Here is a 27,749-nt window from a genome sequence, read left to right on the forward strand (position 1 = left end):
TACTAATAACATTACATATTCCTCACTGATCTCATCATGAACAACAATGACACAGTCTCCACTCTTCTTACGATTAATATCTAAAATAATTTCTTCATCCCTAGGTACATGATTGTCAGATTCAATAGCATCAACTTTAGAAACAGTAAATTGTACATCTACATCTACTACATCATCAGTCATTAATTTATGTAAACCAAATTTATCAGCATCATCATCATTCTTCTCCTCTCCCACTAAAACTTCATTACTTGATACCCTGTAAAGAGTTGTTATACATTCTGCATCTAGTTCTACTTCCAAAATACCAGTAACCTTTTTCTGATTTTCTCACACATATCTATATTCGTAGCTTTCCAAAATGTCCTGTCAAAACGTAATCTGTTCATGCCATATATATTCCTATACCAACATGGTTCGAAATTTCTTCTTCTCCCAAAGTTCCTATCATCATCCTGTTATTATAGTCACCCTGATTACTTTTGTTTCTCCTCATAAGAAAACTGACAGGCTCCCAATGGCATAATCTTCAACTTACTGGATTATTACTTCTATTATCAAGTACTTCTATTTCTGTCATTCCATTGTGGTTCTCTTTTCTCATCTCTACCCAGACAATTATTATTTCTATAATTTCCTCTCTCTCTTCCTCCACAATTACGTGTTTCATTACGTTTTTGTTCCTCCTCCTTTGTTTCTAATGCTCATCTAGTTTATCTACATATTTTAAAACTATTCTATAGAATCATTTGGAACATGTGCTTAACGTCAGTACACTTTTTCTGGTAATTTCCTCTTTAACACAAATGTTTGTGTGAGCTCTTCGAATTGTTTATCTAAATGTATTAACTTTCTCAGTTCTTTCCCACAGAAATCGTTGCCATTTTGTACTCTATAATGTGCTACATTTAAAAAATCACTTTTGAATCCAGCTTGTTCTGTTTCTGACTAAAATTTATTCAAAAAACGTCTTTCAAAATTGCTATAACTCATTTCTGTATTAGCCTACTGATTAGCCCAAGAGAGTGCTTCTCCATCCAAAAACTCCTATACAAACTTAATTTCAAGCAAATCATTCATTCCACTAATGACATTATCGTAATAGCATTGTACAAAATCAGTTGGGTGAAATTTGTTATCTCCTGGAAAACACTTAATAGATTCATCCCACTGCACTTACTACTGAAACTTTTATAGCAACACTTCCTTCCAATTCACCTAATTAGTTGCAAATATTTCCAACATTACTGTTACATGCATCCACATTGGTATTTACATCTTTCTCTACCTCAGCTACTTTATTTTTAATTACTAATAAATAGTTTCCAGTTGTTCTTTTTAAGTTAATAATTTTCCATTCAAGAGTTTGACCATAATGGCCCATTTCTGAACCTAACAGTGGCTTTCTTGATTTATTGCCTGATACAACAATTCAGATTTTTTTACTTTCTGTATTCTTTCGATTAAATTCTTTTTAACATTGTGTGCTTTGCCTTCTAAAGCACGTATTTGTGCATCGTTTAGTCTGTGTTCTCTCTCTCTATGACCAAGTTATATTGATTGAGCTCCTTTATTAATTTGGTAACTTTAAAATTAGTGTTCAAAATTTCGTTCCTTAATTCTATCAATTCCGTGTTTGTAAAATTGATTTTACTATTTGCTGTTTAGGTTTCACCATCTAAACTGTTATTTAATTCACTTTTTGTCATATCATTTCTACCCCCATATCTTTACTTATTTTCTCAAAAGTCTTATCTTGCTTCTTGAACTGTTTGCTGTGACCTAAATCTCTGAATGGACTGCAAACACTTCTAGCAGTTTTGTCCGCTTCTCCCTCGTCATGACTTTTGTTTAGTTTGGCATTATTGTTCAAAATTGCTTCGGCTTCCTTAAGGCTGTCATGAAGACTGTTTTTTTTTTCATTTGAAATTACATCTTAAATAATTAATTCGTCCTGGTTTGCTATTTTTAATTATTGTCAGAACACTTCACAATCCTAAACAAAAAATTCTTCGTATAACCTGCAACACAGCCTTTCACTGTGGTACAAAAGGTAAAAAAAATTACTCACTTAACTCAAAATATTCCAAGGATAAAATCCCAGATAATTAATTCCAGTTATTCGTTTGTCACTTTCCTTGTCCATCCTTTTGGTCCTTATTGTTGTCAGTGTTATCCATATCTTCAATGTGCAGTTCTTTAAATTTCCAGATTTAGTTTTTGTGGTGTGTTGGTACCTGAAACTTAGAAAGCTTATCAAGATTGTCATGACGATTTTCAACACATACCAGTTCCACGATAAAGTAAAACATAACCACCTTTTGTGGCTACCAGAACTTAATGTTTCTTGAAGTTTGCAACTGAGGTGTGTATCTCTTCAATGATTTTTGTTTCCACCTGAAAGAAAGCTCAGGCTCTTCATAATGTCAAGATCAACATGGTAGGCTAATCAAATCTAGTAAATGGTGTAGCTGAAACGTAAATGTGTGTAATAAATTGTTTATTTACACCACAAAGATGACATAACATTGATCTTTCCAAACCTGAGAGAACACTCATTGCTTCAGGCAGTAATTTTGAAGTTTACAGTTAAAAGTTGATTATTATTGTATAACAATTTACAGAATTTACATCTATCTTTATTTAACAATCTTTCTAAAATAAGTAACATGCTGATGTAATACAGTTATCATCGCCAAAATATGTGAAATACCTTTCCACAATAATGTTTCATTTAGAAATCTTCATAACTTTTTAAATACAAGTTTGATTTTGATACTGATATAAATTCTGAAATTTCATACATAAATGAACAACAATTATTATCATGTTTCTGAATAAGAATTTTATAAACACAAGTTTTAACATATCTTTACATTTACTGCATCTAAGTGCAGACAATAGTTATGTTTTGTCACATTTTAGTACGTTTCATCATATTTAAATTCCAGATATTCTAGTAATATAAATATACTAAATTCATAGTGTTACATTGTGTGCTCATGTGTTTGTACTACTTTGCATAAATATTGCAAGATTAGTATTGGTATTTCGACATAGCCAGAACTGCAGTTTTTTTTTAGACTCGCCCCAGTCTGCTAATTTACAAGGTCTATTTCTGTTTGCAGATGAAGAGTATTAATATGGAAGTATTTCATTCTTTTTTATTAATCAGCACTATCAAATCTTAAAATATGTACACATTCATGCACATCATGTGACCAAACATAAACAAAACAAGGAAAGAAAAAAAAAGAATAATATGCAGTATTAAAATTTTATTCCATGTGTAGTTCATTGGCATGCTGTGGCTGTATTAAACATTTCTTTGGAAAAATGGCATGTAGAAGTACAAGAGTTCACCATTCCTGGTCTGTGGCATTAGCTATTAACTACTTTTTCCTAAAATCATATTGTGATCCATTAATTAGTCCCCAAGTTTCAAGTAAATAAAAATCTGTTGGTAAATGATACATTCCAATACATTAGAGGACGCTAGTACTATCGCAGTAGGCATGAAACTTGAAGATGAGACTTTGTCTCCCTTTTAATTCTCTAGACAATTTAAACAACTTTTCTGTAAAGCAATAACTGAATGAGGCAGCACTGTCTTAAACAGAATGACCTTGTATTTGTGAGAGTGGTGGTTTGAATCTTCATCCAGCCATCCTCACTAGGTTTTCTGTAGTTTCATAAATTACTTCAGGCAAATGGTTCCTACTATAAGGCTATGGCCAACTACCTGTCCCATCCTTGTCGTACTAGACCTGTAAATATTAAATGTCTAGATATGTGAATTACTTTATTTACATCTATACTCTGCAAACCACTGTGAGGTGCCTTGTAGAAGGTATGTCCCATTGCACCAGTTATTAGGGTTTCTTCCCATTCCATTCACGTATGGAGTGTGGGAAGAATAATTGTTTGAATGCCTCTGTGTATGCAGTAATGATCCAAATCTTATCCCCACTATCCCTGTATGGGCGATATGTAAGGGGCTGTAGCATGTCCCTATAGTTTCATTTAAAGCCATTTCTTGAAACTTTGTTAATAGACTTTCTCAGGATAGTTTACATCTGTTATCAAAAGTCTGCCATTTCAGTTCCTTCAGTACCTCTGGGACCCTACCCCAAGGATTAAACAAACCTGTGACCACTCATGCTGCCCTTCTCTGTATATGTTCAATATCCCCTGTTAGTCCTGTCTGGTGCTGGTCCCACACACTGAGCAACATTCTAGGATCGGTTGCATAAGTGATTTGTAAGCAATCTCTTTATTACTTTTGAATACACTATGGGAGTGACAGTGATCAATGTGTTACAAATATTTACTATTAAAAACAGTCTTGATCACAATTTATTTATTATGGTGACAGGTTTCGACCACTACTGTGGTCATCTTCAGACCAATGAGTAAGAACCTCCTTCTGCTGCTGGAGAATCACTACTTACAGTGTAACTTTTAGAACTACTAGAACAGAAACCAATGTTTCATTTTCTGGAGCTGTGTGTGTGTGTGTGTGTGTGTGTGTGTGTGTGTGTGTGTGTGTGTGTAAGTGCAAACCAATGACGACATGTCCCTGTATCACACAGTCCTAAAAGATTTTTGAATGAATAAATAAGTACACTTAATACATGTATCCAAAAAAGCGAGTCGTATGAATTTCGTAACTGGTGAAACCAAGTATTGCATAAACTGTGGATTATATGCAGAAAATAACTCCAGAGTGTAATTTTGCAGCTGTTAAACTAAAAATTAGTCATTTCAAATGCCTATATCAATGAATACAACAAGAGTCCAGAATCTTGGAAGAGTGGCGTGTCTGCAGATGATATTTACATGGCAGCTGTTGGTTAGTTTGCCAATGCAGACAGATTTTTCAACTCTGAGTGTTAGTTCCTTCATAAATGTGTTTGTTTCCCCTGATTTATCCATGTGAAAAATCTATTTTCGGATCCAACATTTTGTTCTCGTTTTCGTTGTGTTTAACTCTTGTCACAGCTCTGAGGCCATAACCTGCACTATAATGTTCATATCCGCCCATATGACTTCAACTGACACCAGACTGAAAGCTGTGCAAGTGCATAGAATTTGTGGCGTCCTGTGTGAAAGGTAGCTCACGCTGTCACTGCAGCGAGCCACAAGCTGTGGCGCAAAATTAGATGCGTATGTGGACCATGGAGGTAAGGCCAGAGTGGGTGCCATTTTAAGTAGCCCAAAACATTAGCAGACTACTGTTTACGAGTACTTCTTGTTCATTATTTCTGTTGTGTGTGCAAAATAACTGTCTTAAATACTAAAATTTATAGAGCTTACATGAATAACATAGTGTCAGGAAGGCAATTTCGAACGTTTTTCTTTTCTTGAATGCGTATTTGCTCTAGTAATACGACACAGAGTGACATCATGGGGAAGTGTCACCGCGGTGAACTATAGGAGTACGAATGTGGTGAACTCGTGATCTATGTGTGAAACTGATGTTTTGGGCTTGTTAATATGGCGGACATCGGTTTCAACGAGTCGCATGAGAAGTCGGCCACGGCTTCAAGTTTGTGAAGTAAAGCTACCTCCCCTCTTTTTTTACCTCCGTGCTGTGAACCCGGTTTTGAAGTTCCGTATGCGATGACCACTGGCGAGTGTGAATCGATCTTGAAAAGCTCACGTCTACTTTCGTGACGTCTCAATTTGTGACATAATACAGTGTCGTAGTTTTACCATGACATATCGAAAAAGGTATATTTTTAAGATAAGTGCATGTAAAAGTGGAGATGCACACGTTTACTCTTAGCAACAAGTGATATTTACAAATACGCAAACACTCGGACTACGAATAATGTCTGTGGTAGTCAACTTGTAACATCTATGCATAGTAAAAAAAAGAAGGAAATCTGACCAGCTGTGTGTAATCTTTGTGGGGAGGTTGTTTTATACGTGGTGTTCCAGTGTGTGAAAATTTTTACGATGGTAATGTTATTTATAGCATTTGATTGAATGCAGTTGTATCGTCAATAATACATTCAAAAGTGTACCGTTGTTAATTATGTTGAACTGTTCATTTATTCGTGGTTTCAGCATTGACCTAATGACCTTCATGGCATTCACTTTAAATAAAATGTTATATAGGTTGTAGAATTTCGCTCAATATATAGTAGTTCAGTTAACATTTAATACCTAGTAAAATATGTTGACTGATAGAGGATACTGATTTGTTGATAGGCTGAACCAATTCGTGTGGTTGTTACTGGGGCAGCCGGACAGATCGCATATTCGCTACTGTATCAGATTGGCAGTGGCGAAGTATTTGGCAAGGATCAACCACTTATCCTTCATCTTTTGGATATTCCACCCATGATGTCAGTATTAGAAGGCGTCGTCATGGAAATAGCTGATTGCGCTCTTCCTCTCGTGAAGGAGGTAGTACCTACGGCGGATCCAGCTGTCGCATTCAAAGATGTGGAAGCGGCTTTTCTTGTAGGTGCTATGCCACGTAAAGAGGGCATGGAGCGGAAAGGTGGGTGTAACCCGTTTGACACTGCATTTCATGTTCGTTGTGTGTAAGTGAGGCTTCCAAGTGGGCAGCTAGCTATAAACCAATATTAAAGCTTAGCATAATGAATAAGTAGTCGATAGGGAGTTCACAAGGTTTCTTTCTTCCGTACGCATTAATTTCTGCTCAGTGATAACGACTGTTGTGGGATTTATTGAAACAATAAATTAATTAGAGCAAAACCAGATGCTGAACTTAGTGACACATAAAATGTACGAAGGGGTGCTTAAGTGTTGCCAGAGGTGTGACAATTTGTAGCATTTACATAGACATCATGTCAGCTGATTGGTTCCATGTTCTGTGACTCAACTAGAGTGTACCGTAATTATGATGTGACCAACTGGTTCAGAGAGTAATGTTTTGCTCAGTTTTAAAGAAACATGGTGATGATTTATGTGAATGTCTTGCAAATATATTTATTGCAAATTTGGGTAAAAATTACATTTTGGACCCCCTTTAATTTTTGAGTATGATACTGTCACCCCAACCTAAGTTAGACTCTGGTTGTGGCACAGTTTCATGCCACACCAACAAAGATTTTGAAGGGGGTAGGGGAGGTGGGGCTGCTCCAATATCACACTTCAACCCAAATTTGTTCTAGTTAGTTTTATTTGAAAACCATGCTGTTTTTAATGTTTATTTTGAATTTTTTTTAGTAGAAATGTTACTTGTCAGAAAGTTTTCAATCTTTTTACAGATGAGTATTTCACTCTTTTGGTATTTGTTCCAAGTTATCAGGGAAACTGGAGCAAAGATAAAGACACAGGTCTCATACTGAGTTCTCACACCTATACTTTTACTCTCGAAGTTACATTAGGGGTGTGATAAAAATTGCATAATATTGCTTATAACTAGACCTAGAGTGCCACCTCCGCCTACGCATTGTGTGAATGATATACACTATAGACAAATACTAGACTTTGTTTTAATCTCGTCCATTGCCTCCCACCCCTCATTTATGTTCAGAGTTATACGTAGGAGAAAGTAATATGTTGCTGGACTCTTCTTGAGAAGTGCACTATTAAAATAGTGACAGTGAGCTTTTCCATAATGCAAAATGCTTTGTGTATAGTGTCTAATACTGAAATTGGATGGGCGTCAGAATTAGTACTCTTCCTTGACTGAAGTTAAGAATAGAAGTGTTGCACAGGGCAAATTTTCTCCCCTGAACTTAAATTTCCAGTCAACCAGTTTTGAGACGCCAATAGGAAGATACTTCCTGGCAGATTCTCAGGACCATTGCCTTTCGCGGGCAAGTGCTCTACCGACTGAGATACCCAAGCACGACTCACGGCCCGTCCTCACAGCTTTAATTCCACCAGTACCTCGTCTCCTACCTTCCATACTTCACAGAAGCTCTCCTGCGAACCTTGCAGAACTAGCACTCCTGGAAGAAAGGATATTGCGGAGACATGACTTAGCCACAGCCTGGGGGATGTTTCTAGAATGAAATTTTCACTCTACAGCGGAGTGTGCGCTGATATGAAACTTCCCAAGTTCGAGTCTTGGTCCAGCACACAGTTTTAATCTGCCAGGAAGTTTCATATCAGCGCACACTCCGCTGTAGAGTGAAAATTTCATTCTAGAAATAAGAAGATAGTTTTTGGTAACGAAAGAGATGCAAGAAAAGGTCTTTCAAGTTGTGAAACTGAAATCTTTTGATATTATTTAAGAGTCTGTTGTGTGCTCTCTGCCATTTCTTGGACTATGTAATGTAGACCAAGATTATGGTTACATTGGGCCACAATGGTGTAATTGAAATTGCAGCAACTGGTGCATGATGTTGACTGTTTTCATAAATGACCCATCCTGATGTTGTGGCTGTATAGGAAATTGAGTAAAGTTGCAGCCAACCATCTTTTATGTTGCTGCCGTTACTGTCGCGTCTGCATCTAAATACATACTCCATAAACCAGCATATGGTTTGTGGCAGAGGGTAGCTTGTACAGTTTCTAGTCATTTCCTTTGTTCTTCCACTTGCAGATAGTGAGGGAAAAATGACTGTATATACCTGCATATGAGCTCTAATTTTTCTTACCTTCACGGTCATTACGTGAAATATTTGTTGGCAGCAGTGGAATTGTTCTTTGGTCAGTTTCTCGCTCTTGCGGCTATTTACTCTGGTTCCCCAACTCATTGGCTCCTACATTGGTTGCTTCCGCCGCCGCGGGCAGCTGGCATCTGGACCATCTGCACTAGACACTTCTGTGTCTTGCTATCCACGCGGGCGCTGTGATCGCTGGTCCTACATGTGAGTTGTATTGCTTATTTATTTACAGTGTTATTCAGTTCATTTCTGCCTGGAACCTTCCCCAGAGATAGCATTTTTGTTCCAGTCCCATGTGTTTGTTTGATGTGGGTGTGATCCCCAATGACTGACTGGCCTGACCGCCACACACATTTTCATAATTGTGTGAGTACACCACTTTTCACAACTTTAGCTTCCTTTTTAGTATGTCTACCCCATAGTATTTGTACATTAGCAGCCCCTGCCCTTGTTCTCAGTGGGTGGCACCTGAAGATGAAACTTCGAACTTCAAAAGCGGTTTAGAATAAATTTACAAAACTTGAATCACCTGAAGTGGAATGTTATTATATAAATATGTTTCTCAGTTGTGGGTTTTTGCCTGATCAAATATTTTCTACCTCAAAAATATTTTGTACCTACTGAGATCACCTTGTGCTGTATTTGTCTCCCTGCGATAGGATAGAGAAAATTCTACCAATTAGTAGACCCGAGTGAACAACTATCAATGCCTTCCTTTTACTGGGTTGCTGCCCACAACTGACGGTGAGGCAGCTTGAACAAACCATCAGACTGACAAATAATCTTGAAGCCCATACTCTGTTTACTTAACATTGAGACCTCCCCACCCTATCATCCCATACGTACCTCAGTGTAGCTATGGGAAAACACTGCTATAGGCCTCGAAATGCAAGTTCTCATCTTCGATCCAGTGAAAGTACTGCAAGAGGTGACTATTGGGAGGGAGGGAGAAGAGATGATTGTGTGTCAGGAGGCACTTGACCAGTACACTCCTTGCCAGTATTCCTCGGAAGGATGATGGTCTCCTGTTGCCATCAGTAGGTGCAGTGAAAAACGATTTAGAATTATTTATTTCCATAAGTTACAATCAGTGACTAGACTCGCTGTTGACACTGGCTGTCGATGCCTGTCGAGGTTCCTCATCGTAAGTGGCATTCAATCTGCTCAAGGTAACTGATGCGGGTCGACAGAAGCGTCCGATCCCACGCGTCGGCTTTGACCCGTGACGTAAGGGTGTTGTCGTGTGTGACGTCATGACGGCACGGAGTTTGGTTTGAGTGTGGCTGTCTCCAGTTCTGTTTTATCTTATTTTATTTACTTTTCTGATCTGTTCGTTCTATCTCGTGAGATTTTTTTTTTATATAAATTTAAAAACACTTATTACTTATTTTAATTATCTGTTTCCTCCAATTTTTGTTTTAGTTTATTATATTTATCTTTCTGATCTGTTCGTTCTATCCCGTGAGTTTTTTTTTTTTTTTTTTTTTTTTTTAAGACAAAAAACACTAATCAGCTACTGAAGCATCTTTATCTTCTATGGGTTGCAAGGGTTACGACCCCAGGGGAGGTGGGTGGGTATTCATGCATTGCTGTCTTCACTTATACGTTGTAGCTACGCAAGGCGTCTAAATTAGTTTATATTTAGTTTGCCTCCCAACCCAAAACACCCCATTTCCCGCGCTTGTCCCGTTAGTGTCATTAGGCTTCTTGTGGAAAGTGTGTGTTTTTGTTTCCGCCATATTTGTGACGTCATGGGTCAAAGCAGACGGGTGGGATCGGACGCTTCCGTATTTCACTCACTTTTCCTGACCAGATACTGCTATGCTGGTTGGCTGCATGTGGTAGCAGCAGCGCTGGCTGTATTGTGATGCTGCGGCACGTGTGTTGGACTTATACACAACGATTTGGGAGGTGCTCTGTTCCCTCCCACTTAATGCGATTCACTATCATCTGTTGAGCCACAATGATGGTTGCCATGTAGTATGACAGTCTTGGCCTGCTGTTCAGGGAGACCCTGGTTAATCCGCCGAAATATCAGGCATGCTGATGTACTGGATATGATTGGGAGGACCCCTGGTTCCACCCATCTGTGACAGTGGCAGGCTGTGGTATTGAACTCTGTGACAGGTGATTATGGTTATGTGGCCATCTCCCCCAGTGGTGGCTGTCATTACTCAGTATTGTGCAGGAAATCTATAACAGACTTGTGCCAGACATCAGTTTACCGCAATCAGGGGATCTAGTGTAAGTGTTATATATGCCATCGGTCCGCCTGACCGACTGTCTTACAAGCTAAAATGCTGTGGAGTTTATGGAGCAAAGTTAAGGCTAATATTTACCCGACATCACTTGTCATGACTGCATAGGTCTTGCTATTATGAAGGTGTCAGCAGTTCTCGTGCTTACTTATTGAGTTTGTTGTAGTTTGTAAATGCTCTTGGCCTGCCTTGTTGCATTAGTAATCACGTTCCTTTCATGCTGTAACAAAGGTGTCCTGATCCTGGCCCGATGCTGTGCTGTACTACATTTCTGGTGAGGTCCGCTGTCTGTCTCTCAACAAGCACTGCTGTTGTTTTCCCAGACCCACTCTCAGTGGTGAAACTTTATTCTTCCTGCCTGCCTCATGGCAGCACCACCATAATGTAATCTTTGCCTGGGCTTCGAAGATTTCATCTGTTTGTTGCCTTGTATAAAGTTAGCATGCAGCAGTACATAATGAGCTTTGTGACGCTTCACCTCCCAACAAGCATTCTGTTGCTTCCAAATCACCAACAAACAGAATGCTTACTGAAATTTCACAGAAAGAGCAAGTTTTCAGCTTGAAATTATCATTTGTAACTTCTGAATAAAACAATGTTGATGATTGAAGGGATACAGCTGATACTCTGTTTAATTTCCTAATCCTTAGACCTTTCTACCAAAAGATCAATGCTGTTGTGCATCAAAGAAATTGTTGCAGCCATTTGAGAGAGGACAGACCAGTGGTACTTCACTGCCATACATTTCACTGAAGCATCTGTGTTTAACAAGTGCCCCACCTTCAGAATAAGTAAATGTCACACAGAAGGTGCCAGACTATATTTTGAGACTCAGAAGCTAATAGCATACAATGTAAATGTATGTGAAGGAACACCACAGCTTTAGCTTTGTATCATGACACAGCACCGGGACTTCACAAAATCTTCAACCAAATGCACCAGCACATGAGCAAGAATAATGATAGATCTATTCTCAAAACATTTAACCATGTTTGGTTTGAAGGTATATTTTGCCAGCGGCAGGAAAGTACTATTATATTCATTTTAAAATGATGGGGTAATGAGTCTTCTGAATAAATTATGTAAAGTAAATAAGTGGATATTCAGTGGATTGTTGGTCACTTGAATTGATAGTCAACCATAGTCACCATTGTTTCTGGCGTACTTGTTCATTGTTGCCCATTTAGTATATTAAGTCAGTAATTCTAGGGGCTTTGTCCACTCTCAACACCTAGTTGCCATATTTTTTCTATCTAGAAAAGCTGTATGACACTACTTGGCACCACCACATGCTGTCTGCCATATAAGGCTGCCAAATGAGCATCTAACAAACTTATATCTCTATTTCACAACCCAATGAGCACAATCTTGAATAACTTAAAGGGACAACAGAACAGGGTGCCTCACGTATCTGAGCAGATGTTTAGATCAACAATAGCTTCACAGCAGATGTATCATAAGCACTGACAGTGAAACAAGACTTGCATTATTTGCAGCAGCTAGAAATATGGTGGTGGGTTCAACAATGTTCCCACATAAAGACATACCTGAAGGAACATGTACATCAGCAGATGAAAACCTAATAAATGAAATTGCCATGTGCTGGCAGATGCATGACACAAATCAGCTCTATTGGATGTGAGGAGCCATGGAGGTCTAAATATAGATTTTGATCACTTTCTGTTCTGGGCATGAGTGAGGGCTGGGATCTCCAGTGCAGTGCAGGGAACATGACCCACTATGCCTAAATTAGATAACAGTACCAGGAGAGAATAACAAGAATATTCAAAAGTGCTGAATATAATAACATTGAATATCAGCTGGAAATAGATGCAGCAGAGACTTCAGCAAGTGGAACGCTAGGAAGGGAAGTAAGACATAAAAGATCGCTGTAGATTGATGCTGAATGTGAAATAGTAATGGAGAAAAGAACGAGGCATATAAGAGGACACTACAATCACAGTGTACAAGGATGGTGGAAGATTATAAAGGAAGAGAATTGAAAAGAGGGCCCATCAAAGAAGAAAGGGAGAGTGGATGAAAACAAAAATTGAAGAAATGGATCTTCTGAGGAGTAAGTATGAGGCAAGAAAAATTTACAGATAAGTAAAGGCAGCAAGGAAATCCTTTAGTGGTAAAACAAGCCATATAAAAATGAAATAGGAAAAATTTTAAGTGAGAAAAAAGAGATATGTGAAAGATAATGCAGACACTTTGACAAATTTCTCGGACAGCATAGATCCACCAAACTTGCTGAGAAGAAACTGAAAAACAAGACAGCAGCAACAGACCATATTCCAGCGGAGATACTTAAGCAAGGAGGTAGCAAATTCGAATGGATCTTAAAGATAACTGTTTTAGTATAGGAAGAGGAGAAAATGCCCCAGCAATGAAAAGAAGGAATAATATGCTCCACATACAAAAAGGGGTATATTTTAGAATGTGGGAACTGTGGAGGGATCATATTACTTAAATTGGGGTATAAAGTATTCTCCAATGTACAATTCGACCATCTCCTCCCAATAATTCAGAGCAATCAGGGGATATCAACCTGGATTTCTCCCAGGAAAGCCAATTGTAGATCAGATCTATACTCAAAGGCAAATCCTAGAGAAGGCAATAGAATTCTACATTGGTACAAACCCTCTCTTTATAGACTGTAAAGCGGCACATGATTTATAGAGGACAATTATTTTGTGCCTTGGCTGAGTTGGGAATCCCTAGTAAACTGGTAAGACTAGTGAGAATGACAGCAAGTGATACATGGAAAAAGCATAAGAACTGGAAGAATCTCATCTGATACATTAAACACTGAAGATAGGGTACTTTTATCAGATGGCATCCTGAAAGCCATGGGTCAAGGAGTCGGGTAGATGCAGTATTTTTCAATTTCCAAAAACCATTTGACTTGGTACTACACCTATGCATATTATCAAAAGTATGATCATTGGGGTATCAGACGAAATATGTGACTGAATTGAGGATTTCTTGCTAGGGGGGATGCATCATGTTATCTTGGATGGAGAGTCACTGCCAGATGTAGAAGTAACTTTGGATGTACCCCAGGGAAGTGTGTTGGGCCCCATGCTTTTCATGTTGTATTTTATTGATCTTGCGGACAATATTAATAGTATCCTCGGACTTTTCACAGATAATGCAGTTATCTATAAAGAAGTACTGTCTGAATGAAGCTGTACAAATATTCAGTCAGACCTTTGTAAGATTTAAAAGTGGTGTAGTGATAGGCAGCTTGCTTTAAATGTTCAAAAATGTAAACTTGGGAATTCACAAAAATGAAAAAGCATAATATACTATGAATATAATGTTAGTGAGTCACAGTTGGAATCTGTTAACTTGCACAGATACATGGGTGTAACACTTAGTAGCGACATGAAGTGGTATGATCACACAGGGTCAGTCAGGGTTAAAGCAGGTAGCAGACTTCAGTTTATTGGTAGAACAGTAGGGAAATACAACCAGTCTACAAAATAATTAGCTTACAAATCACTCATTGGAGCCATCCTGAAAACTGCTGAAGCTTGTGGGACCTGAACCAAATAGCAGTAGCAGGGAACATGGAACGTACACATAGGATGGCACGAATGGTCACAGATTTGTTTGAACCCTGAGTGAGTATCACTGTGACGTTGAAAGAACTGAGCTGGCCGTCTCTTGAGGACACACTTAAAATATCCCAAGAAACTTTACTAACGAAGTTTCAATAACCAGCTATAAATGACTCTAGGTATATACTACAACCTCCTACATTTCACTCCCATAGTGATTGTGATGACAAGATTAAATTAATTACAGAACACACAATATTTAAACAATCATTTTTCCTGTACTCCATATGTGAATGGAACGGGAAAGAGCCCCAGTAACTGGTTCAATGGGATGTACCCTCTACTAAGCATGTGATAGTGGTTCAGAGTATAGATGTAGCTGAGGGAATCCTGTGTGACTAGTAAACACTTCCATTGATGGCATGCGATTTAGTTGCAATTTTTGTTTTCAGATGTTAGATGAGATTATGAGGAAAGTGTCTGTTATAGGATATCATACTTAACATTTCCTCATTTTGAATACACCATGTATCTCTGAATCCGAGATGACTTCAAATGCACAATGGTCCCCCATTGTTCAATTAAAGACTGCAGGAAAGCACACATTATAAGTTTATTTTGAAAACTTATGAATGGTTCTAGAATGAAATTTTCACTCTACAGCGGAGTGTGTGCTGATATGAAACTTCCTAGCAGATTAAAACTGTGTGCCGGACCGAGACTCGAAGTCAGGATCTATTGCCTTTTGCGGGCAAGTGCTCTACCGACTGAGCTACCCAAGCACGACTCACGCCCCGTCCTCACAGCTTTAATTTCGCCAGTACCTTGCCCGCGAAAGGCAAAGGTCCAGAGTTCGAGTCTCGGTCCGGCACACAGTTTTAATCTGCCAGGAAGTTTCTTATGAATGGTTATCTTATTACTGGTAACTGAAGGAAACAATAAAAGTGCTGGTACACAAAAAAAATATATCAGGTAAAGACCTCCCTTAGTCAGATACAGATTTCCACTGTCATGGTTGTCGTGCATTTCTTTCCATAGTAGGTCATCTTCATGCCCATCTAATGCATTTGTTGCACAGCACATCTTTAAGTCATTCAGTTGATGCACGGGATGTGGATGTCCAAGCAATCTGGATCCATTCTGCAAGTAGAGTTGCTGAAGCTTCATAAACTTTCCGTTAGGGGTCAGGGCTTGACCTCCTTGAAGCAACTAGTTGCTGTACAGCTGCTTCAGATAGTATTAAAATGGCTTATTCACCACCACATCTAAAACTTGTTGCGAAGTCATGCCTCCTGGAATGACAAGATCTGCATTTAATTTTTGGATTTCTGCCTTCACTGTTGGTGTCAAATGCCCTGAATGCATCAAGGATCAGCATCTCCCAATTCTTTAGAAGAGCACCTGGCCTCCTGCTCCAGACTGTACAATTTATAACTAATTCATTGGTCATCCCTCCTTTTCCTTGGCAACACATCTTTGTTCCATCGGCAAGCACACACATCATGCTGTTTCACAACTCCTCAATGCTCGTAGTGTGAACCAATACACTTTTGGTGCCTTTCCCTTCAACTGTTGTCCTGGATGGCATGTCGAAATAAACAGGAGCCTTGTCAGCATTTACGATTTGCCCTAAGAAATAAGCATGTTACTTTCTTAGTCTTATAATGTGTATCTGATACTCGACCAACTTCCCCACATAGAATGCTGGAAGATGCTGAGCAAGGGCTGTTGGACATCGTAGCAGAAGTCCATTGTGTCGCATCATCCTTGTGCACCTCCTAGAGCTGGATTTAAATATGACCCCGCATTCCTGTGCAAAATAACATGCTTTATTTTGTATGACATCGCAGGAAACTGCCATTTCTTCTTTACATTTCTCACACAGAAATGCCAAAACTTCCATTTCATTATTTATGAAATGTCCTCTCTGTTGGCCACTTAAAGCTTTCTTGGTAGACTTCACATTTCTTAGATGTATTTTGTCCTCTTGCCACCTCCAAAAATTGGCTTCTGTGACTCGGTATTTCCTCATAGCCACACAGTTGTCTGTTGCTTCTGCGTACCGAACAACCATGATTTTGAAATTCGTCATTCTGCTGAAACATTTAACGTTGAACAACGTTGTTCCACATCATGATCCATTACGCACTTTACTGTACAGTTTAGATGTAGGATACCAAAGTCAAACAACTGATAAAAATATTACCACAGCAAACACTTCCTGCTATTGTACAACAATGCTCAAAGTGCATGTACAAGTATATGTTCAAGGTTAAAACGGTAAGCATGGCAGCGATAATAATTACAGCTTAATGAAAGCTCGAGGTTCTATTTGGTAAAGAAAAGAAAAACTCCACATTTTATGCCATAAATGCAGGATGACCCCCTACATCTGGACATGAAATTTTGTGAAAAAAATCTCGTCTTGGATTTAGAGATATATACTGTAGTCTTATATTTGTGATAGTGTAGATTGCTGTTAGTAAACCCTGAGTTCTTTAAAAAATCAAACTCTCGTGTACGAAGATTTTGCCTTCTGATTACTTTACAAACGAGTTATCGTGTTGCATATTTCATGTAAAACATGTAAGTGAGAAAAAGTTGAAAAAAAGGTGTGAAATTATGCTTAAAATTTGTTGGAACTCATGAACTGCTCTCATTGTCAAATACTTGACAATAAAGTCCGGATATTAACATGCCGTGTGTTGTGCTGCCTCTGAACACACTGTTTCCAACTGTAAAACTTGTCTTATTGCATTCAGCTTTTAACATCAGATTGTACCTCTTACTGAATAATTATTACAGCAGTTTAAATTTGGTCAGTAATTTCAAGAGATATTGAAAATCAAATTTTTATTGCCCTTGAAAGCCATTACGTAGGCTGCAACTAGTACCAGGTTCCAGGATAGTCACTTAGTAATAAAGCTTGGTGTCACGATGATATAACTCCTGAATTTACTTTATGTTTAATGCTTTACCCTATCAATAGTAATAAGACAATGTGATCTAGTGAATGAAGGAGTTCCTTTAACTTAAAATTTAAGTGTGATCATCTCCTGAAACAGTTTTAATAAGTGTTACAAGGCTTTATATTATGGAAGTGTAAAGACTGAAATTTCCTTAGAAATGTGATACCTGCACAGACTTAGTGTTAATATTTTTTTTTTTTTTTTTTTTTTTTTTTTTTTTTTCCTTCCACAGATCTATTGTCTGCAAATGTGCGTATCTTCAAAGTACAGGGTGAAGCACTCGACAAATACGCCAAAAAATCAGTTAAGGTGCTTGTGGTCGGTAATCCAGCTAACACTAACGCGTTAATCTGCTCAAAATATGCTCCAAGTATCCCACGCCAGAATTTCTCAGCTATGACAAGATTAGATCAAAACCGTGCAAAAGCCCAGATTGCAGCACGCCTTGGGATTGGTGTATCAGCTGTTCGCAATGTTATTATTTGGGGAAATCATTCATCCACACAGTTTCCTGATGCACGTAATGCCACAGCTGACATTGGAAAAGGTGCACCTGTGCCTGTCTATGAAGCTGTCAAAGATGATGCTTGGCTGCAAGGAGACTTTGTGACGGTAAGATTACTATTTTTACAGTTAGTGTGCTGTTATTTCTAGCTTTATATACAGCAACAGCCTGCTGCACAGGATTGAAAGAGTTTAGATTTTCATTTATCATCCAGAATATGAAAGCTGTAAGTAGTTTGTGTTTTAAGGTATTTTTCAGTTAGTTTTGATTTTGTTAAAAGACCCCCTTGCGCAAATATAGTATACAGTGAGATAAGTCATTGGATACTCTCTAATATCATGTCTGACTACCTTATGTCCAGCACAGTGCAGCAACTTGCACCATGGACTCAGCAAGTTGTTGGAAGTCCCCTGCAGAAATATTGAACCCTGCTGCCACTATAGCTGTGCATGATTGTGAAAGTGTTGCCGGAGCAGGATTTTGTGCATGAACTGACTTCTTGATTACATCCCATGTTCAGTGGTCTGGGTGACCAAATCATTTGCTTGAATTGTCCAGAATGTTCAAACCAGTTGCAAAAAATTTTGGCCTGGTGACATGGCGTATTGTATCCATAAATGTTTCATTGTTGTTTGGGAAGATAAAGCCCATGAGTGGCTGAAAATGGTCTCCGAATAGCCGAACATAACCATTTCCAGTCAGTGATAGGTTAAGTTGGACGAGAGGATTCAGTCCATTCCACCTAAAGACACTGTTTATGGGGCCACCACCAGCTTACACAGTGCCTTGTTGACAACTCAAGTCCATGGCTTCGTGGGGTCCGCACCACAGTCAGACCCTACCATCAGCTTTTACCAACGGAAATTGGGACTCATTTGCCCAGGCCACAGTTTTCCAGTCTAGGGTCCAACTGATATTGTCACAAGTCCAGGAGACACACTGCATGCAATGTCATGCTGTTAGCAAAGACACCCGATCCAGTTGTTTGCTGCCATAGCCCATTAATGCCAGATTTTGCCACACTGTCCTGATGGATATGTTTATCGTACGTCCCACATTGATTTCTATTGTTATGTCACATGGTCTTGCTTGCCTATTAGCACAGACAACTCTATGTAAACGTTTCTGCTCTGTCATTAAGTGAAGGACATTGTCCGTGATGAGAGGTGGTGCCTGAAATTTGGTGTTCTCAGCACACATTTGATACTGGGTCTTAAGAATATTGAATTACATAATGCTTTTCAAACTGGAATGTCTCGTGTGTCCTAGCTCCAACTACCATTCCTGTTGTGTGGCCATAACCGTGTCAGAAATGTTTTCACATGAATCAACTGAGTATACAAAGGACAGCTCTGCCAATGCAATGCCCTTTTATACCCTGTGTGCGTGGTACTACCACCATCTGTGTATTTGCATATCAGAATCCCATGACAGCTGTATAACAAATACAGCACAATTACAAGACCTGGTGGCAGTACATCGATAGGGCTCTGATCCAAGTGAGTTGTACCTATTACCATCATTAAGCTTTGTTTAAACTTGTGTGAATAATTTTGGATGATTGCCTGCATCATTAATTGCTGAGGCTCTCACAAAATCTTCATGTTAACTGTGGGAAATCTGGCACTGCCACCAGTGGATTAGTCAGTAATGAAGAAAACTTTACAGTTCTTGGCAAATGAATTCCATTTCTTATGGTTTTGTTACGGATAGACCAGATTTAATTTTATATATATTCTGCCAAGATTTCACTGGAACTGACACTTTATTAACTCGTTATACAAGGTGTGTGAGAAAAGTAATGAGACTAACAACACTGCGACCAATGCAATGCTGTGTTCTACTTGTGTAGGCAGGTGTGGTCATCCCTTCCAGATGCTCGCTCAAAGTTTCAGCTCTGTACAGCCATCACAGTATTTCTGAGAGAGTCATCAGTGAAATTGTGTTTTTGCTGTTATTACGAAAATGGAGCAGCAGAATTTAGAGCACCATTATGGAACCAAATTTTATGTTAAACTTGGGGAATGTGCAACTGTGACATTTGAAAAGTTGAAACAGGCCTGTGGGGAACATTCCTTATCACTAGCACAAGTTTTTCAGTGGCACAAATCTTTGTTGGAAGGCCAAGAATACTTCGGAGAGGAACTTCCTTCAGGGAGATCTTCAACTTTAAAAACCAGCAAAAACATTGAATGTGTGTGTGCGCACTCTTGAGATCAGGTAGACAACAATAAGGATGATGGGTAACCAGTTAAACGTAAATACTTCCACCATACATCAGATTTTGACTGAAATTTTGCACCTGCGAAACGTTTGTGCCAAAATGGTGCTGAAAAACTCACAGCTGAGCAAAAGGACAGTTGAAGCAATGCATACATTGATCTTGAGAGGATTACCAGTGACAAAATGGTTCAATTGTGTAAGCACAGGTGATGAAACGTGGATTTTTGAGTATGATTCTCAGACAAAGTGGCAACGTGAGGTGTGGCAAACTGGAACATCTCCTCGACTGAACAAATCTCGAATGAGCAGATCAAAGATCATAACAATGTTGATCTGCTTTTTTGACACTATGAGTACCACACACAAAGAATTACTTCCTCCAGAACAATCTGTCAACAAGTGTTTCACAAAGAAGTTGTGGAAAGGCCCAAGAAAAGGGTGAATCGAGTGAGATCAGACATTGGAGCCAAGTGGATACTGCATAATGAGAACACCTCATGTCACCCAGCCACATCCACCACGGAATTTTTGGCCTCAAAAAGCATTCCTGTTGTTCCGCATCCCTTCTATTCGCCTGATCTGAGTCCTTGTGACATTTCCTTTTTCCAAAAATTGAACATTGTCTTAAAAGGACATCATTTTGGGGCTCTGGCGAATATTCAAAAGAATGTGGTTGGTTGGCTGATAGATTTGTGAGAGGGGACCAAACAGCGAGGTTGTCCCATTGGATGAGGGAAGGATGGGGAAGTAAATCTGCTGTGCCCTTTCAAAGGAACCACTCTGGCATTTGCCTGAAGCAATTTAGGGAAATCACTGAAAATCTAAATCAGGATGGCCAGACGCAGTTTTGAACCCTTGTTCTCCCAAAAAGTATGTGACAGTCATGTTAAAGACCCTACCAGTTGAAGCTGTTCAGTATTGCTACTAAGATTGGGAACAATGACTTTGCTGGTTTATAGCTGCTGAAGGGAAACTTTGGTGGATAAAAAAATCGGTCTTATTACTTCTCTCACACACCTCATATTTATGTGACAAACTTGTTTTGGCAATTATTGCCGTGTCGAAATGATTCTGCAATGATGGTACAATTGTTTGTAATATTATATGTTAAAAGTATATTGCTTACGTCTATGTGAGTAGTTCGTTCTACAACTTATGCCACAATATATTGTGCTACATGAGTATATGTTTGTTAATGGTTGTTTAGTTTATGCTCCAGTATAGTATAACATTAAAGTATATGGCTTACATATACAGTATGTTAGTAGTTTGCTTTATGTCTCTGATATTACGATGTATGTCACAATATTGCTTCCTAGAGATTCTTTTTGATTATCTCTGTTTTTGTACTATTGGTAATTTTTCTGTGTGTATTAATTGCATAGAAAGTCCCACCAATTTTTCTAAGTTAGAAACTAAGTACACTGATAACCAGATTTATACAAATAATAAAAAATAAACAATAAAATAGCTCTCCTAGTATATATTAGCCCACATGATCAGACATAAAAGTCCCCAGGAAGGAAAATTTGTTTCTTTCCATATAACCACCTTCTACACAGATACACATTAATAGGAAAAATAGAGATTATAAAGAAAATCCTTATACACAATGGGAAATATCTATCATCAAAGCATATGAGACATTAGAACTATTAAGAGCACACCTTGTCACACAATTATTTTCAATTCTGGAATAAAATTTACATATAGTATGATGAAGTAGCAATTGTCAATTGCAGACACAATTGTAGAAATATTGATGCATCAGAAGAGAAATTTTTCAGTTTGAGTGTGCCCACTTTAGATAAAATTATCTATCACCTCCAATATGTGATTGGCACACTATTACTGGTAAATGGTAATGACAATAACATACAAATAGTCCACAACAATTAAGTAGCACACACCCACCCTAAAGTGCAGTCAAAGGAGAACAAAACAAGTTAATAAACTCTCTAGACTTAACAGTGAGACATGATAAAAACATATCAGAGGTTTCATGTATGTAAGGAACCCATCACAGCAGGCATTATCATTCCCATCATCCAGATTCGCTTAAATATGCGTTCTTCAGATCCATAATTAATAGAATCACAAATTTATCGCTTGATACAGATGCCATACAAAAGGAAATAAAAACATTGCGATGCATAGCACAACAGAATGCTTTCAACCACTCAGTGGTGCTCAGACTATACGAGCAGTACACACAAGCAAAAACATGCTTCATACATAAAGAAATAACCCTAAAAAGAGAGGAAGGAGTCAAAAATAAACCTACGTACATCACAGCACCATACATTGGTCAAATTTGAAGAGAACTGAACAATCTATTCAAAAAGATGAGAAAAACTGGCCCGTACCAATAATAATTTGAAAACAAAAATTCGGTCAGGAAAAGCCAGTCTTAATTTTTTTTTTAAATGCATGGACTTACAAAATCCCTGGCCTCAATTGCTGGAAATTTTACATTGGACAGACAGGTAGAAATCTCAGAATAAGGTTTGAGTATCACATCTGGGACTGTTGGAGCAATCGGGCTTCATTTTACATGTACCCACAAAACCAAAAACAGAAAGCAGCAAAAATAGAACGTTCAGTAGAAATTCTACATAAGGTATACAAAGGACATAACAAATATCGTAGAACTACTTGAAATCTGTACTCGCACAGACGTATACCAAAACGAAATTCCTGAAGCAAAAACGGATGAATTTCGATGTTTTGTGACACATAAATACAACAGAATACTCAGCACAAAAATCATTTGTACAAGAAATGAATAAATTGTAATTGAACAGTCTACATAATGTATTTATTGCTGGTTTTTTTGTGGAGAAAACTTATGGTAAACATGTAAGCATCACAGGAGAAAGCTGTTGAAACACGTGCTATTATAAATATGATCATGTGCGTATATGCAATATTCTTGCAGTAAATGTCACTGTGACTACTTTAGTTAACATTGGATATTAGGCATCATAGGAAGGGTCTGTGCACCTTACATGAAAAGTGCATTTATTCATCAACCACTAATCATGTACATCTCTCCCTCCCTTTCTATTCTTTGTAAAGATCATGTTAAGTAGATTCACTACTTGTTTCAACTCTAAGTATTAAGATTCAAAGTATAGCTTTGGGAATGGCTCATCAGTTGACAACAGTTCATCACTTTCTTGTATAAGGGGCAGCAGTTCTTGATCAAAGAAACTGACAAGGGTTATCTTTATTACCTCCCAAAGCTTTCTCAATGCAAGAACACTGTATGATAGGGCTCCCAGAGAGCTTTCAATTTTTATCTACAATTACCTATCCCTTGCAGCATTCCACGTCTGGGCAGGTTCAACCTGCAGCTACCAATATGTATACGGAACTTTGGTCTCTCGGGGATTGGTTCTGAGTGTATCTCTCTCCACACTGCAGGAGGTGTGGGTAGGATAGGGGTAAAGAATGCCCTGCCACTATCCTTCTCACCCTTCCCACAGTGGTATTCCACCACCCACTGAACCTGCACGATATCTTCATCCTTCCCTACACAACCACTGCTTCCACCCCCTTGCCTTATGACTCGTATCCCTGTAATAGACCTAGGTGCAAGATCTGTCGCATACATCCTCCCACCACCACGTACTCCAGCGGTCACAAGCATCTCCTATCTCATCGGACACAGGGTTACCTGTGAAACCAATAGTCTGATCTACAAGCTAAGCTGCTACCACTGTGCATGACAACCAACAAGCTGTCTGCCTGCATGAATGACCACCGACAAACTGAGACCAAGAAATAGCTGGACCACCCAGTTGCTGAGCATGCTTCCCAACACAACATTCTGCATTTTAATGACTGTTTCAAAGCCTGTACCATCAGGATCCTTCCTACCAACACCAGTTTTTCAGTCTTACAGATTGGAACTCAATCTGCAGTATATCGTACATTCCTGTAATCCTCCTGGCATCAAAATTCGTTAGTCATCGTCCTATATCCACCTATCCCCACTCCATAACAGTACAGCCCTTTATTTCACCAATGTACCCACAGTCTTTTTACTTCCTCCTTTTCCACTGCCCCCTCCCCCAAACGTCTAACCTCCCAACTGCACCTAGCTGCCCTATCCTCTCTTCACCTCATCCCTGTATGCTCTCACAAGCAGTGCTTTACTGTCTCTCACCCATACCCTGCTGTTCCACGCCCTCCCCTGCCCTAGTCGCCTTCTTTTGTGTGTGTGTGTGTGTGTGTTGTCTAATTCCAATGAAGGCCTATTTGGTTGCAAGCTTATTTGACAGTCTTTTCGTTGTGTCTATCTGCAACTCAACATCTCTGCTATATGGTGCTTTGCAACCTATCATTTCCGTAATACTCTCTGCAGGTCACTTGTGTTTACCATCAAATGTGTAACCTCAGCAATTGTTCTAGTTCACGTTTTCTCACACCATTTTGTTCAGGGATGTAGAGTGAAGAAATCAGTAAGTTTGGTCAATCATCAATGAACAGTTTCTTAATACCCTTGTTATTGAATTCTTTGCCTCCATCACATCTAAAATGTTAACAGCATGTCCATTAGTTTGAGCTTCATTAAAAAATTATTTCAGCGTAATGTATTTAAGAAAGAAAATTCAACAAATTTTAATTAAATTGTCTTTAAAAAAATTTAATATCGAGCACCTCCAGGCAACTCTAGACTCAACAGTATGTTGACATATGCATGGATTAAGTCACCAGTAACCATGAAGTAGTTTACTTGTTGTTTGAATGGTATTTTGTGTCTCTTTCCATTGTAAAATTCGTCATTTCAATCTTCTATTCTGATATCAGTTTCTTCAAGATTTTCTTGATGTGTTGTTTATTTTGATTACCAAATTTTTCACAGATTGCTCTTGTCTAGCCTAACAACAAGTACAGCCCATTTTCTATGTAGCTTGTCACATCTGTGGTACCACTGACTTTTCCCGAATCCTGACACTTTTATAGTCAAACATTAAATTGCAGCTATTATATGCAGCTGCTCTGCCTGAAAAGAAATGACCCCCTGCAGCAGACACACACAAAGCTGTTTTCCACTTAAACAGTGTACCATTTGTTCCTTTGTCTAATTTTGGTATCAACTGTTCCTCGACCAAATGCACGTGTACCTTGTCTTCCAAATGAAATCACTTCAGAAATATCAAATTTTCTGTGCAAGACAAAGTACTGTTTGTTTGCGCGTGCGCGCCCACACACACACACACACACACACACACACACACACACACACACACACACACACAGGAAATTTCTTTTGCTCCCTCTCTTTTGAAATCTTCATACAATGATTATTTTGTTACATTTTTTGTGCGTTAGAAATGACAAATGTAGTTCCTTCCATGGTGTTTTGTTCACGCAATTCACTATTGTAGCACAAAGATTTTAAATATGTTAATCCTAACTCCTGTTTTTCTAGTAGTATTATGTGCAGGAGAACGTTAATGTTGCCATAATACTTTCCTGGTGTAGAAAAAATCAACTATTTGATAATCTCTCAGGCAGTGTGTTCTCTTAATGTTTCCTTAATTTGTTATTTAGATCATCGGACAACTTCTGCAGCTTACCTACATGTGTACTATTATCTTCCTGTTTCAACTTGCTTTACCTGAAAATGATTTCAATTATCATGTGTAGGTGTTGTGTGCAGCTACATTAAAGTTGTGCACATAATTTTTCCCATGTTTCTTCAGCATTAAGGCATGAAGTCACAAATTCAGCAACTGGTTTACTTAACACATTTGCTATCAGATTTGCTGGTTTCACTTCATCCTTCTGCCATTTTCTGTACACTGCCTTTTGCTCACTTGTTTGTTCCCATGGCAACACTACATGTTCACACATGCCATTAATAATGTCCCAGAGTTTATATAAAGAAAACAGTGAGTGCAATCAACACAATTTCATGTATGAATGGTTTTTTTCATATAATATAAATTATTTGGCAACAAAATGAATTTCAAAGTGTAATGGAATGTCCTCCTCTAGCATTACTTTCCCTCAACTGTAGTTGTAGATACCAGTATTATTTTTTGAATGTTGGACAGGTCAGTATTATCTCAGTTGTTTTTCTAAAAACTTTCCTATAATTTTATACACAGTATTTATATTTAAAGTTAAAATTTATGAAAAGGAATTAGTTTTAAAATATTTTAGTTTCGATGTTATAATAGGTAAGTGCTAGTGCTGAATGTACAGTTAAAATTACTTTTTGAAACATTAGAAATTACAAATTATTTGCACATGTAAAATTATATTATTAATTACGCAATCCTGCACTGTTTACAATAATCAAAATTAATTAATTTCCAGTAGACCCTCAAGCACTTTTCCATTTGTTATAACATGGTTAATAGTTTAATTGCTATTCAGTCCATGCACAAAGAATGTTTAGTCCAAAGTGTATTGTCCAGAACAATTTCCCACATTATTATTGATTTGTGCTGGGATAGTGGATTTTGTATGTGCTTCAAACTTATGTAAGATCGGGGGCGGGGGGGGGGGGGGGGGGGAAGGAGGAATCATTGGTCCAAAAAGCTGCATCCAAAAATGTAGTGTCGGCAGACTTGCCAACACTACGCACACTAATTGAAAGAGGCGGCCAAGATGCACGCGCTAACTCACGAAGGATGGAGTGAGGTCTGAAACAGGAGACTTAATGAATGTGATAAAGAAAATACGTATCTTTGGAACATACTTAACTTTTAATACATCCTTGTATACATCGTTCTTGATGAGACATCTGGAGATTGTGGCGATACAAGTGACTCTTTATATACAAGCTATTTAAGGCTAATGGCGCCTTGCTAAGTCGTAGCCATTAACTTAGCTGAAGGCTATTCTAACTGTCTCTCGGCAAATGAGAGAAATATCTTCGTCCGTATAGTCGCTAGCAACGTCGTCGTACAACTGGGGCGAGTTCTCGTACGTCTCTCGAGACCTGCCGTGTGGTGGCGCTTGGTCTGCGATCATACAGTGGCGACACGCGGGTCCGACATGTACTAATGGACCGCGGCCGATTTAAGCTACCACCTAGCAAGTGTGGTGTCTGGCAGTGACACCACAAAAAATGTGATTTGTCAGGTCATATCTTGATTTCTACTAATCAGAGATAAAAGCTAAAGTGTTTTGGATAACCCTGGTCTTAGCAGCCATTTGTATGCGTATCAGAAGAACGGGCATACTGTAACTATCCTATAGTACATGTTCAAAATTTGAACACCACACATTTCCTCCAGCCCAGAAAGTTGAGGCAATCTATTGGTTCTTTTGCATTAGGTGTGGTTTAGCGTGGACCTTCGGCAGCTTATAAAAGGGCATCCCGAGAAAACTCTGAAAAACTACACTTTTGGGTACGAAAAGTACCAATTGTGGGGGGTGGTCACATCTTTTATTTCTGTTTGTGGCAAATCATCAAAATTTTTACCATATGTTCTTTAGACGTTGTTCTTGAGGAACTTTGAAACTTTCTTTTTTATATCATTATCCCTTCCATAGGTTCATAGTTACTGTACTTCAGCAGCTAAAATATGCATGTAATATTCAGTCTGGGGTGTAAATGTGATTTTAACTGTCATAGTGAACACTTGATAAGGGTTGTAACGGTATTGTAG

General features: G+C 38.5%; 1 protein-coding gene across 1 annotated transcript in view; it reads left to right on the forward strand.

The window, feature by feature from the left end:
* Nucleotides 1-5,809: 5,809 nt before the first annotated feature.
* LOC126194923 (malate dehydrogenase, cytoplasmic) overlaps nucleotides 5,810-27,749 on the forward strand; it is a 33,168-nt gene continuing 11,228 nt past the window's right edge. The window contains exons 1-3 of the mRNA XM_049933302.1: nucleotides 5,810-5,964; nucleotides 6,217-6,511; nucleotides 17,620-17,999. Coding sequence (XP_049789259.1) covers nucleotides 5,962-5,964; nucleotides 6,217-6,511; nucleotides 17,620-17,999 — 678 coding nt within the window. The 5' untranslated portion in view covers nucleotides 5,810-5,961. The remainder of the gene's footprint in view (nucleotides 5,965-6,216; nucleotides 6,512-17,619; nucleotides 18,000-27,749) is intronic.

This window comes from Schistocerca nitens, chromosome 7 (assembly GCF_023898315.1).
Source record: "Schistocerca nitens isolate TAMUIC-IGC-003100 chromosome 7, iqSchNite1.1, whole genome shotgun sequence".
NCBI lineage: Eukaryota > Metazoa > Arthropoda > Insecta > Orthoptera > Acrididae > Schistocerca > Schistocerca nitens.